This window comes from Octopus sinensis, unplaced genomic scaffold (genome assembly GCF_006345805.1).
Source record: "Octopus sinensis unplaced genomic scaffold, ASM634580v1 Contig17124, whole genome shotgun sequence".
Classification (NCBI taxonomy): Eukaryota; Metazoa; Mollusca; class Cephalopoda; order Octopoda; family Octopodidae; genus Octopus; species Octopus sinensis.
Genome location: NW_021834818.1, coordinates 12,501 through 28,397, shown reverse-complemented (window position 1 = coordinate 28,397; position 15,897 = coordinate 12,501). Strand labels below are relative to the sequence as shown.

Below are 15,897 nucleotides of genomic sequence, written 5' to 3'. Positions count from 1 at the left end.
GCTTCTAGTTTTTATAGCCCCAGGATGACATCTTCTCCACTTTGCTAATGACACACTGTCTGTGTCTGATTAATATTTGTGAAAGAAAAACACATTGCCATCTCTAGCCTAACGTGATACACACGCACCCGTGTTTCGATGACGAGTTACTACCATGAAATCAGGGCCTGTGTTTATTACGTAAAACCAGAGACGAGAACCATAATATTAGTTCGCAAATACAAGTAAGACACAAGTGGTGTGTCGTTTTGGCAGCTAGCGGAGATATCATCCCGGCTATAAACACAGTAGCATTATCCCCTAAGGACCGACATATATATATATATATATATATATATATATATATATATATATATATATATATATATCCTTCACATATATATATGTATATTTTCACTTCATAATTTTCCTTGTTATCTCCGCTTCAAATTCTGTTTTTTTGCACCTCTTTAATTTCATTTTCGTCATAAGCATCATGGCCATGAACGCGACCATCACCGTCCTCAACACCACATTCATTATCATCTCATCATCACAAACGACATCAGCATTAGCATCATCTTCACCATCAGTCAACTGCGTCACAAGCCATCATTATCAATATCATCATAATCTTCACTTCTCATTATCTTCAACTTCATCTAATTTTTGCACTCCTACTTCCTTTTCTTCTACATCTACATCCAGTTGATTAGACATATGCGTATTTAAAATTGTGTGACTAATCATTTTTATACCATTTCTCACCAATTCTCTTCCAACTTACAGAAATCTAGCCAATAATAAAATCGCGATTATTCACATGGATTGTTTGAAGGTCTCACCAATCTATATAAGTTGTAAGTTTGATCTTCCTGATATTATTAATCTAATTGTATGTTTTACATATATTGTCTTCCCTTCTATCTTCGCTCTCTCTTCATCCCTCTAACAGACGCTCACTTTTTCTGGTGGTGTGTATGTGTGTGTGTGTGCGGGTATGAAATGAGTGTTTGTCGTTTACGTTTGTGATGTGATTTATATAATTAATGTGAACAACGTAACAATTAACAATTAAAGACAAATTTCCCCAAATACAGGGAAAAGCCATGTAGGACAACGAGGGGAATCCAGAGATTCAGATCTAACTATATTCGACAATTAGGCACCAGAATAAGAAGTAGAATACACATCCAGGTGAATTCCTCCTGTATGATAAGTAAATAGAAATATCCTATGGCAGAATTCGGAAAAATTCAGACATTTTGACAACAAACGATAAATATAGAGACAGTTGCGTTTATTAGTTTGCTCAGTATAAGCCTACAATTGTTTCTATTATATTAATATTTAAAAAACCTTTAGATACAGATGTAGCCGGAGCAACACTTAAGGTTGGTAACATAGATGCAAACACAAAGATACAATGCTTATATACAACACACATATATCTGTACATAAATAAAAATATGACGAATCTGAATTGTAAACTGAATTTCGTTGCACTCAATAACATTTTTGTAATTGCAGACAGAGAGGCAGATTTAAAATGCAGATTCTCAGTCGCTCGCTCTCTCTCTCCCTCACACCCACAGAGAGGCACACACACCACACGCACACATATACAACACACAACCACAAAACAATTTGTAGTCATACACAGTCTCACATACATATATATAGTAAATAAACATGTGTCACAAACATATATATATATATAGTGTATATATATTATATGTATATATATGTGTATATATACATACATACATTTATATATATATATACACAACGCCCCCCATCCCATGGACGGTGCTGAGGTGTCAAATATTAAAACCAAAGTTTTTCAAAAATATTGTGCGACCGTCTCATAGGCTTTCCCTTTCAGAAACTCTGATTTAACCCAAATTTCAGACTCCAGCAAAAGAAGAAATAAAGATAGACTTTACTCTATTTCAAGAAAAACGATTTTACAAATGCACGTTCCCACAGCTCTATCGATCGCATACTCACCTGAAATCGATTTTTGTATTTTTTATCAAAACTTATGCCCTTCCCCCCTGATAGTAGAAAACAGAAATAAACAGTTTTTGTCTGCTATTTCTAATTTTTCGCTATGTGGCTAAGCAACCTGTTGCCCGCCCCTTAATATATATATATAAATATATATATATATATAGATATATATATGAAAGCAATATTAAATCTGTGAGTGAGACGTAAACAGTAGTAGCAGGGAATCGTAAAGTATATTTACCACGTAAACGTGTCAGTGCCATAGGGAACGATGCTTCTAGTTTTTATAGCCCCAGGAGAACATCTTCTCCAATTGGCTAATGACACACTGTCTGTGTCTGATTAGTATATGTGAAAGGAAAAAAACATTGCCATCTCTAGCCTAACGTGATACACACACACCCGTGTTTCGATGACGAGTTACTACCCAGAAATCAGGGCCTGTGTTTATTACGTAAAACCAGAGACGGGAACCATGATATTAGTTTGCAAATACAAGTAAGACACAAGTGCTGTGTCGTTTTGGCAGTTAGCGGAGATATGATCCCGGAGCTATAAACAACTGTAACATTATCCCCTATGGGACCGACATATATATATATATCCATCACAATATATATATGTATATTTTACTCCATAATTTTCTTGTAATCTCCGCTTCCAATTCTATTTTTTGTACCTCTATAATTTCATTGTCGTCATAAGCATCATGGCCATGAACGCGGTCATCACCATGCTCAACACCACATTCATTATCATCTCATTATCATCACCATAAACGATATCATCGTTAGCATCATCTTCACCATTAGTCAACTGCGTCACAAGCCATCATTATCAATATCATCATAACCTTCAGTCCTCATTATCTTCACCTTCATCTAATTTTTGCACTTCTACTTCCTTTTCTTCTACATCTACATCCAGTTGATTAGACATATGCGTATTTAAAATTGTGTGACTAATCATTTTTATACCATTTCTCACCAATTGTCTCTCAAATTACAGAAAACTAGCCAATAATAAAATCGCGATTATTGAACATGGATTGTTCGAAGATCTCACCAATCTATATAAGTTGTAAGTTTGATCTTCCTGATATTATTAATCTAATTGTATGTTTCTACATATAAAGTCTGCCCGTCTATATTCACTCTCTGTTTCATCCTCTCTAACAAACGTTCACTTTGTCTGTGTGTGTGTACATGCGGGTACGAAAATGATTAAGGATCTGAGTGTTTGTGGTTTACGTTTGTGATGTCATTTTAAAAAATTTATGTGAACAATGTAACAATTAACGATTAAAGACAAAATTCCCCAATACGGGGAAATCCCATGTAGGACGACCAAGGGGATCCAGAGATTCAAATCTAACAATATTGGCACCAGTAATAAGAAGTAGAATACACATCCAGGTGAATTCCTCCTGTATGATAAGTAAATAGAAATATCCTATGGCAGAATTCGGAAAAATTCAGACATTTTGATAACAAACAATAAATATAGAGACAGTTGCGTTTATTAGATTTCGCAGTATAAAGCCTACAATTGTTTCTATTATATTAACATTGATAAAACCTTCAATATACAGATGTAGCGGGAGCAACAGTTTGGGTTGGTAATATATATGCAAACGCAAAGATACAATGCTTATATACACATACATATATCTATACATAAATAAAAATATGACGAATCTGAATTGTAAACTGAATTTCGTTGCACTCAATAACATTTTTGTAATTGCAGACAGAGAGGCAGATTTAAACATGCATATTTCAATTCATAATTTTCTTGTAATCTCCGCTTCAAATTGTGTTTTTTGTACCTCTATAATTTCATTGTCATCATAAGCATCATGGCCATGATCGCGACCATCAACGTGCTTAACCGTCCTCAACACCACACTCCTTATCATCTCATCATCATCATCATAAACGACATCATCATTCGCATCATCTTCCTCATCAGTCAATAGCGTCACAAGTTATCATTATCAATATCATCATAACCTTCACTCCTCATTATCTTCATCTTCATCTAATTTTTGCACTTCTACTTCCTTTTCTTCTACATCTACATCCAGTTGATTAGACATATGCGTATTTAAAATTGTGTGACTAATCATTTTTATACCATTTCTCACCAATTCTCTCCCAAATTACAGAAATCTAGCCAATAATAAAATCGCGATTATTGAACATGGATCGTTCGAGGGTCTCACCAATTTAGAGAGGGTGTAAGTTTGATCTTTTTGATATTATTAATCTAATTGTATGTTTCTATATATATTGTCTTCCCTTCTATCTTCGCTCTCTCTTTCATCCTCTCAAACAGACGCTCACTTTTTCTCTGTGTGTGTGTGTGTGTGCGCGCGGGTATGAAAATGAGTGTTTGTCGTTTACGTTTGTGATGTGATTTATATAAATTAATGTGAACAACGTAACAATTAACAATTAAAGACAAATTTTCCCAAATACAGGGAAAAGCCATGTAGGACAACGAGGGGAATCCAGAGATTCAGATCTAACAATATTCGACAATTAGGCACCAGTAATAAGAAGTAGAATACACATCCAGGTGAATTCCTCCTGTATGATAAGTAAATAGAAATATCCTATGGCAGAATTCGGAAAGAAACACAGACTTTCTAACAAGAAACGATAAATATAGAGACAGTGGCGTTTATTAGTTTGCTCAGTATAAAGCCTACAATTGTTTCTATTTTATTAACATTGATAAAACCTTCAATATACAGATGTAGCAGGAGCAACACTTAAGGTTGGTAACATAGATGCAAACACAAAGATACAATGCTTATATACACACACATATATCTGTACATAAATAAAAATATGACGAATCTGAATTGTAAACTGAATTTCGTTGCACTCAATAACATTTTTGTAATAGCAGACAGAGAGGCAGATTTACAGATACAGACTCACACACACACACACACACACACACACACACACACACACGCACACTCACACACACAAACACACACACACACACTCACACACAAACACGAACACACATACACAACCACAACACAATTTATAGTCATACACTATAGTCATGCAAATATATATACACATGTTCACAGATATATACAGAAACAATATTATATATATATATATATATATATATATATATAATATATATAGACAATAATATATTATGATTTTTATAATTTGTATTCTTATATGTACTGAATTATAAGATATATATATGTATGCTATTAAGTTTCTCATTTTGTTAAATGAATATATGATCCAACATTCTAATATATGAAAGTTGATTAACAAACTAAATTTGTTTCTCCATTTTCTTTTTTGTATCATATATATATGTATATATATATATATTATATATATATATATATATATAATATATATATATATATATATATATATAATATATATATATATATATATATATATATATACATAATTTACAAGATAAGGGCAAAGGAAAATTCTAATGTCAAATATGCCGAAAGAAAGACAAAAAGACTAAAATTTATCGCTGATGAAGTGAAAATTCTTATGAATTATCCCCGAAATTGGGACCAATACGGTAATAACGAATTTTTTTGAAATTTCTATCGATTTGTTTCGAGACGCATAAATTATAATGGTTATTGACAATTTTTGTCTTTTTTTCGGCATATTTGGCATTACAAAATATTTCTTTTGCCCTTATCTTGTAAATTATTTATAAACGTAACCTTTAAAGGTATTTTTGATATGCTGGCCATTGATAAAATGTTTTTCCCGAAAAAATGTTATCCTACATTATATTTATATATATATATATATTATATATATAATATATATATATATTATATAATATATATATATAATATATATATATATATATATATATATATATATTATATATATATATACATGAGGTACCTAAAAGTAACCGAAATTATCTCTGTTGGGTAAACCAGTTGTAGTTCAGTCTTACTCTGCTAGAAGCCACTATCAGACATCAGTGTGCCGACCGGCATTGTCATTTAGACTCGTACTGCCACGTGATGTATCGTTGTTTTGCAGTGCTTCTCCTCTGTTTATTGATTTTTTTGCGATGGCTGAAACGAAGGAACAGCGTGCATCCGGGAAATTCTGATTTCTGCTGGGGAAAGCGGCAGCCGAAACAATTGTCATATTTGACACAACTGACAAGGACGTTACCAGGAGCAAAGCACAAGTTTACAAGTTGTTTCCACACTCCAGGAACGGTCACTTGTCGCTTGAAAAATAACTATGTTCAGGGCGACCAATGACTTCCCGAAAGAATGAAAACATCACAAAAGTTCATGAACTCATCTTGGAGAACAGTCATCGAACAATTGAGAAGCTTGTTGATACCACTGTTATGTGTCGTAGTGCTCCTGCCGACGGATTGTTTTGTGCGAGGAATTGCAATTGAAAAGAGTTGCAGTGAGAGACACACAGGGAGACACAGATAGAGAGAGAAAGAGAGAGAAAGACAGTGTCATACAGAAACATTGAGGAAGACACACTGTGTGTGTGTGTCTGTGTGTATGTGTGTGTATGCGTTTTCTTTTACCCCATCAGCACATTGATGGGGTGAGCGAAACACAAAAGTGTGTGACACAGAGATTGAGAGAGAGACAGAGAGAAAAAGAGAGAGAAAATAGCACAGACAGACACAGAGAGAAAAGACAGTATGCGCGTGTGTGTGTGTGTGTGTGGTGTGTGCACACGCACCCACACACACACACGCACACTGTCTTTTTCTGTTTCTAAACTGTCTCTAAACGGATACCCTGCATTTGAGAAAAAAGAAATTTAGAAAGTATTTTACGGTATAAAACAGTTTGTTTTTATTTTTACGTATTTTAACTTATCTTTGATTCTTTCAGAAATTTGAGCTACAACCGTTTACAAAAATTTGATGGCGCTTTCTCATACCTTTCCAGCATAAATGAGATGTATGTACAATAATACTCTTTATTTCTTGGAAAAGTTTAACACTTTGTAAATCTAATAGCATAAAGAAAGATTATCAAATTCACAAATATTTAATGCAGTTGACAATAAATAATGATGTGTTGGTTTACATTTTAATAAGTCGAAATGATTATTTCCGAGTATTGTGTTCAGTCATTGTAAAGTCTGCTTTGAATTGCATGACAGTTGGTTTGATCTAACTTAATCCATGTAAATACACGTAACGTTAGTGGCCATGTATTTACAGCCTTCACTAGATACGTCCCATTTGACTATGATTTCATTAGCTTCCTCACCTTTCTTATTTACGCCTTCTCCAGTTCCGTTTTAATTTCTATAGTTAGTACATTGTGAGATTCTAGTACACCTAGGTACAGATAACTCTCGCATTGTTTCAGTGATTTTAAAGTCTTGTCATCTAGTAATTGGAGACTTTATTGCTGACCACTTGTCCAGTTTTATGACTAATACTGCACACTTATCCATGAAAAATCCTATATCTATAAACTTGCTGAAGTGTTTTACAGTTTGTTTTAAAGAATATCTTTTTTTATTCTTGCTAAAAAGGTTCAGATCATCCATGAAGAGCAACTGTTAATTTTTCCTTTACTGTCTCTAAACTGATACCCTGTATTTGCGAAAAATATATCGCTATTAATTTTCCCCCATGTTTATTATGAGTATTCTTTCACTGTCGTATGCCTCAGAAACTGAAAGTGCAAATCGTTGCTTTTATTGTTTCTACCGCAGTTCATGCATTCCTTTAAGACCAATTGTTACGTAGAATAAAACAATTATCCTAGCACCAAAACATTCCGTCTAAACTGCTCTTCTGAAAGACACTTTGAAATCACAACCATCAAATTTTCGACACCAAAATATGCCTAATCTACGATATAATGAAGTAATTTCAAGTGACTATGAATTTTCTTCTTATTTAAAGTGACACTTTTTTATTCAAGCTGTAGGCTATTAGAATGTAGCGATGTAACAACTTTTCAGTTTTCACGAGAACCATTTCTCTTTTTGTTGTTATTAACACATGGAAAGAAAGAACATGAATGTCGTGACTCCTATACACTTGCTGAAATTATATTAATCATCATTTGTTGTCAACTGCTGCAGGAGTTTTTCTCTTGTCTGAAGAGTATTCAGATAAAGTTCTGAATGACGGGTAGTCATGATAGGTATGCTGGGCTTCATATAATTTACCCCAGTGCTACTTTGATGGAATGCACTGCTCTCTCACTGAATAATAATAATAATAACAATAATAATGATAATAATAATAATAATAATAATAATAATAATAATAATAGTAATAATAATAATGATAACAATAATAAAACCAATAGCAGTAACAACAACAGCAACAACAACAACAATAACAACAACAACAATAATAATTGTAATAATAATAATAATGATAATAATAATAATAATAATAATAATCATCATAATAATAATGATAATAATAATAATAATCCCTTTTTTTTCCTTTTTTTCCTTCGTATTTTATTCTCATTATTTCGAACTAATACAGGCAGAGTGAGCCTTTTATAAGTTTAAAAGAGAAATGGAAGAGAAGGAAGGAAAAAGGGGAAGAAGGAGAAAGAAAGAAAGAGAGAGGAAAAAAGGAAGAGAAGGAAAAAATGTTCGAAGATAAAACTATCAACAAAATAGATACAGACGAATACAGATCTACTAGCCATAAGAAGCTGCGCTACGAGCAATGCTTACGTGTAGAGAACCCTAAACTGACAGATCCATCTCCTAATGTAAGAGTGGAAGCTCGTCATGCTTCAATGTCAACAAATCAAACTAAAAACCGCATTGGTCATCGCGCGGATTACAAAGACCACGTACCCGAAAATTGAACCAAATTCTGATTGAAAAATCAGCTACTGGATCAAATCTTCCCAACACACAGGAGCTGGACGTACCCCACAATATTCCAACAAATGGCCATCCATGCTCGTCACCAAATAATCAAAAGAAAAAGAAGGAAAAATGGTCTAGGGAAGATAATAAAGAAGTTCTTGCGGCCTTCTACCATGCCATATATTTCCCCACAGATAAATCTAACACTGTACAAACCTACATAAACTGGAGACAGAAACACCCTGAAGTAGGACCCTACGTAGACAGTAACAAACTTGCCAACGTCAGAAGAAACATTATAAAAGAAAAAATCACTGACTGAAGTAGAGATTGATCAAGTTAGACAAGCAATATCGGATAAAATGAACGAAGCTGCAGCTAGAGAAGATAATACAGAGGAAATAATTATAGAGCAGCCCAGGGCTGATAAAAACGAAGTAAGGATTGAAAGAGTTAGTATAAGTGATAGGCAAAGTGAAACACTCCCTGAACCAATCATAAACACTAAGACAGATGAACATCAAATAGATAATTCATGATTGAATGGCTGAAAATTAAAGCAACCAGCATGGATGAACGTGATACACTCCCTAAAATCCGCAACTCTAACCAAAACATGAAAATAATTGGTAAAATCCGGCTTGCACTTAAGGATATAATTTCAGCTATCACAAATCTCAACCACCTATACTATGCATCCGCGAAAATCTCAACGATCCTATGTGGTGTAAAGATTAGAAAACGGCAACATTCCCACAAAAAGCCTTCTTGGCAAGAGCGTTTGCAACAACAAATTAAACTATTTAGATCTGACATTGAATATTTGAAAAACCTTACGGTTCACAAGACTACCAAACCTACAAAAAACCCCAAAATACTGAAAAAATACAATATGAAAATTATACTTGATATTGATGCCACCATAGAAACCATCAAACAAAAGGTATCTGCCAAAGCTGCCCGCATAGCGAGGTATGAAAAGCGTGTTAGATTTTTCAAGGACAACAACATGTTCAAAAATAACCCCAAGAATTTTTACAGGAAGATAGGAAAAACAGCGTTTACTGTAAGGTCTGTACCATCAAAAGAAGAAGTGCAGGGATTTTGGAATAAAATTTGGGCAGAAGAAAAAATACACAACGAAAAGGCCCCCTGGATTGACAGAATATCTACAGAACTGGACTCCTTAGAAGAGCAGAAGTGGGAGGGTGTCAAGGTAGAAGATATAAGATCTGCTCTCAGGAGGTCAAGCAAATGGAAGTCTCCAGGAAAGGATAAAATTCCTAACTTCTGGCTGAATGCCTTCCCAGAGAGCCATGAACTGCTAACAGAACTGTACAATGATGTTTTGCAACACCCTAGTAGGATGCCTCCTTGGCTAGTTAATGGGTTAACATTTCTGCTTCCAAAAAGTAAAGAAACAAATGAACCAAAAAACTATAGACCCATAGCCTGCTTAACAACTATGTATAAAACGCTAAAATCTGTCCTGACGGAATATACTTATAGTTTTTAACAGACAGCAGCATATTCACTAATGAATAGAAAGGAGGTAAAAACGTGGATCCTACGGCTGTAAAGATCAACTACTCATCAATAAGATGATCTTAGAAGATTGTCACAAACGACACAAAAACTTATCAATAGCCTGGATGGACTATAAAAAGGCTTTTGATAGCCTACCACATAGCTGGATTAGGAAATGCCTGGAAATGTATAAGATAGCACCTACTCTGCGAAACGTTTTGACTGTAAGTATGAGATCATGCAGAACCACACTAACTCTGAACAGTGACAATGAATCCCTAAATGCTGGTGATGTAAACATTTCATGTGGCATTTTCCAGGGTGACTCACTGTCACCACTCCTCTTTTGTTTAGCCTTAATACCTATCTCAAAACTGCTCAATGACGCGCAGTACGGGTATAAAATGTTTGATAAAAATATAAATCATTTCATTTACATGGATGATATAAAGCTTTTTGCAAAAAATGACCAACAACTCAAGGGCTTAGTAGTGATAGTCAAACAATTCAGTGACGACATCAGAATGCAATTCGGCCTCGATAAATGTGCAAAAGCTACCTTTATCAAAGGAAAAATGACAGAAATATCTAACGTTAACCTTGACCAGCAGAATGTCATAAAAGAACTAGACCCAGCGGAGAGCTACAAGTACCTAGGGGTAATTGAAGGGAACGGAATAAGGCATTCAGAGATGAAGGAAAGGATCAGGAGAGAATGTTATCGAAGAGTGAGAGCAATACTCAAGACAGAGCTGAATGCAAGAAACAGGATCGAAGCGATCAATGCATTAGCCATACCAGTCGTGACTTACAGTTTCAATATCGTTAACTAGTCAATTACTGAAATATGTCAGCTCGACAGAAAAATACGAAAACTGTTGACAATGCATAGAATGCACCACCCTAAGGTAGATACAGAACGACTTTATCTGCCAAGAAAAGAGGGAGGCCGTGGTCTTTTACAACTGGCAATAACAATGAAGATTGCTACAATTGGCCTAGACACCTACCTGAAAAAGTCTGAGGACTGGATGTTAAAACTTGTCTCAAAACATGAAAACAAGAAAGCATCATACTCAGTAACGAAACAGGCAAAGGAATATCTAAGTGAATTCCGAATACAACAAATTTCGGAATTAGAGATAGACATACAAGAAACAAGCACAGAAAAAGCTAGGCGCATGAAAAAACTCTCTATGGCAAATACCCAAAGAGAGCGAATAATGCAGATATCGACAAAGCCCTGACCCATCAATGGCTAATGGCCTCTGGCTTAAAATCTGAAACAGAAGGGTTTATCATAGCAGCTCAAGATCAATGCCGACTAACAAGAAACTACCTGGTCAACATATTAAAGAAAGGCAGTGGCCCAACATGCCGTGTATGCCGACGACAAAATAAAACCATTGATCATGTTGTCTCTGGGTGAGACTTGGAGCCAACTTGTACAAATATAAAGCAAAAGTCAAACATAGAATAATAATAATAATAATAATAATAATAATAATAATAATAATAATAATAATAATAATAATGATAATGATAATGATAATAATGATAATAATAATAATAATAATAACAATAACAGCAACAGCAGCAACAACAACAACAACAACAATAATAATAATAATCACAATAATAATAATAATAATATTAATAATAATAATATTAATAATAATAATATTAATAATAATAATAATAATAATAATAATAATAATAATAATAATAATAATAACAGTAAAAACAACAGCAACATCAGCAACAACAACAATAATAATAGTAATAATAATGATAATGATAATAATCATAATAATAACGCAAAAGAAATAGACAAAGAAAAATCCCAGCAATGGTTGAGAAGCTCAGGACTCAAAGCAGAAACAGAGGGATTTTAATTGCAGCACAAGACCAAAGCCTCCCCACCAGAAATTACCAAAAACATGTAATGAAAAGAAATATTACAAGTAACTGCAGAATATGTGGAGATGGACAAGAAACAATAAATCATATTATCTCTAGCTGCCCAGTCCTGGCTAAGAAGGAATGTATTCATAGACATGACAGAGTTGGAACCTACATACACTGGAAGCTATGCCAACATTATAGAATAACAACAGAAAAAAGATGGTATAGGCACACACCAGAAAAGGTCACAGAAAACGAGAAAGCAACCATACTCTGGGATATGCCGATACACACAGATAGAGAAATTAAGGTCAACAGACCAGATATAGTTGTCAGAGATCATGAAGAAAAAAAATGCTTTCTAATTGATGTATCAATACCGGCAGATGACAACGTGTCTCTAAAAGAAATGGAGAAACTCTCAAAATACAAAGACCTGGAAATAGAGGTAACTAGAATGTGGAATCTGAAAACGGAAACAATTCCTATCATAGTAGGTGCATTAGGCATGATAAAAAAATATTCAGACAAATACATAACAAAAACACCAGGACTTACAAACACATATAACATACAGAAAATTGCACTACTAGGCACTGCACACATCCTACGCAGAACACTTTCCATACAATAACCATCAGAGCATCACAACAAATCACAGCACATACCCAAGGCACACAGAGCTGCGCTCGGTAGTGAAGTGAAAGCACGCTATAAAAATAAAACTACTGAATAATAATGATAATGATAATAATGATAAAATTAATAATAATAATAATAATAATAATGATGATGATGTTGATGATGAGGATGATGATAATGATAATAATAATAATAATAATAATAACAATAACAACAACAGCAAGAGCAGCAGCAGCAACAACAACAACATTAATAATAATAATAATGATAATAATAATAATAATAATAATATTAATAATATTAATAATAATAATAATAATAATAATATAATAATTAATTCTTTTTATTGGCCACAAGGGCTGACACACATGATTGGAAACATAAAGGGACAAAACAGGACGAAAGGTTACAAAGGGTTTTGTCCGTTTGTTAAAAAATCCGAGTAAAAACTGTATAACAATAATTATAAAACAATGAAAAACTCCCAAAAGGGGGAGGCGTTACGAAAGGTTCCTGGTGGAAAAAACCCTACAAAAGCCAACGGGAGTCTGGCCAAAAAAGGGGTGTAGAGAGTCCCTTTTTTTCTCCTTTTATATTACCCTTTTGAAATCACAGGCGAAACCTGAGAACTGGTCCATTTATACTGGCCAGTCTCGCACAATTCACCCACCTTTCATAAAACTTGCTATCGGACAGCACTTTCCTCTCTAACCTCATCTTCCTTTTCAAGTGAAACTTGAAAAAGTTGATGAGGCCTTGACCAAAGAGGAAAGTGTCTGACTTTAGCCCTTTCAAACGAGTCCACCACACCACCTCTTTCGCCACAGCCACTAGGCACAAGAAAACGGCCTCGCCCTCCTTGTTAAAGGAGGTCGGCGGGACAATCTTCACTATGGATTCGGCCGATAGTCGGATCCGTCCTACACGTGACAGTAGCTGTTCGACATAAACCCATATTTCAGCAATACTCGGGCACTGGACGGGTGCGTGCAGAACGGTTTCGTCGTCCTGGCAACACCTCGGGCAGGCCCGGCTGACGGCACTTCCGTGCAAGTAGAGTTTATCTCGAACAGGCAGAGCCCCTCGGTAGCACTGCCAGGCGAGCGACCTCTGGAAATTATCCATCGGCACCGGCCCGAAAGTCCTCTCGAACAGACCGCTCAGTTCGTCATCTTCAACGCCTAGAGAATGTGTGCTGGTGGTGTGTTTTGTGTTGGTATAACGAAATCCGTTATATTTGTACTTGTTTTTTCTTTCAAATACTCAACCAGTTCCTGGTTTCTTGTATTTATTGATGTAATTGTGTCTGTGTGGGTTTGTGTCTGTGGCAGTGGCAATGGCAGTAGTGGTGTCGAAAGTGTTATTGTTGTTTGTTGTTGTGAGTATGTGTTGTTGTTGTTGTTTTTGATGTTGGGAAGCACTATTTGTTCGTGCTTCCCCTGTGTGTCATTTTGTTTTCTCCTCCTTTTCTTTTTTGGAAGCACTGTGCTCCATTCTCCGTTGTTGGAATCAGAGCTCGCACAATCCGAGTACTCTTCATCCGGCAAAGGAATGGTTGAGGGGTCTGCTTCAGCAGCAGGACGAAAAGTCGTTGGTTCCGCCGGTATCGGTGGTGCCGCTGCTCCTGTTGCTGTTGATGGTGCTGCTGTCGACCTTCTAGGTACTGGTGTTGGTGTTGGTTTGGTGGTTGTTGTTGCTGGAGGTGGTGTTGTTCGTCTTGGTGCTGGTGATGGTGTTGGTAGTGTGGCAGCCTTTGGTGTTTCGTGCTGTTTCTGCTGTTTCTGTTGTTGTTGTTGTTGTTGTTGTTGCTGCCTCTTGCTGTATTCCTCCATTCTCTTTTTTTGAATGGGGCAGTCCCTCTTCAGGTGGCTTTCGCTACTGCTGAGGAAACATTTTGGCTTTCGCCCCTCTACAGTAACGTTTAGCCTGATCCCATCTAGTAAAATGACAAAGTCATGTATGGCATTGATGTTTTCCTGCTGGCTCTGTACCAGCATTTCAATACCCATACCTGACCAGTTCTTTTCTCTTACCCTCCGAACATTTAGAATAGTGGCAGTGTCCTCTATGCCATAGAGGATAGCCGCCACTAGCCATGAGATATTCAGTTCGTGGGGTATTGTATTTATTGTTATTTTTTGGACCTTACGCCCGAGGTACATCGGAACGAGGAACAAATGTTCATTTTGCAAGGGCGAAATGGCATGCGCCCTTGCTTGCTCCTCTGTTGGGAAGCGAACCTCCACGGTTCCAAATCGCTTCCCTCTTGTCACATAGCTCATTTGGCCCCAAATGGGCTTCAGAGCCATTTCTAACTGTTGGGGTGTGGCGTTAACCAGTCTTTTAGTTTTCTTTTCGAAAACTTTGTAGAAAATTGTTTTTTTGTTGGTGTCATGTATGAGTTGTTGAGGTGTGTTGAGGAAAACACTGTTTCCCTCTTTTCTCAACAACTCTTTTGCCATTTTAATATCCTCCATCGAAACTTGTATCTCTTCCGAAATCTGCTTCGCAGCTGAAGCAAAACCTTTGGAATTTTCTTCAATTTTTGTTTCTTTGTTTATTTCTCTCTTATTCATATCATTCCCTTCCTCCCCCTTCGGTACTATAACATTAATTGAAGGTAGAGGGGGGAAATCTAAAATGACGTCGCAAGACACGCCGTCTTTTTTGTTCTTATTTGGAACGCTTTGCTTTTCAGCACGTTCCATTGTAATGTTTTCTTTGCCTTTCACGGCTTGAAATGGGCGGTTCGGAACCGCTGACAAAATTTTTTCTTCTTGTGGAGGGGGTGGTGTTGCAAGGAGGGAAGAGCCAGCAGCTCTTTTTAACGACATTTTGGAACTGTGTGTGTGCAAAATAATGTGAATGTCAATAATATAAACAGTAATTTCACCCCCAAAGGGGTAAAATTTTGCCTAGCCAACTAGCTCTGTAAAAAGTTAGTCGGCTTGGCCACACAAAT

General features: G+C 35.6%; 1 protein-coding gene across 1 annotated transcript in view; it reads left to right on the top strand.

The window, feature by feature from the left end:
* Nucleotides 1-15,897, top strand: part of LOC118761760 (leucine-rich repeat-containing protein egg-6-like) — a gene marked incomplete at both ends in the record, with an annotated part of 38,494 nt that overhangs the window by 11,464 nt on the left and 11,133 nt on the right. Inside the window, 2 exons of the mRNA XM_036499907.1 lie at nucleotides 3,001-3,072; nucleotides 4,160-4,231. Coding sequence (XP_036355800.1) covers nucleotides 3,001-3,072; nucleotides 4,160-4,231 — 144 coding nt within the window. The remainder of the gene's footprint in view (nucleotides 1-3,000; nucleotides 3,073-4,159; nucleotides 4,232-15,897) is intronic.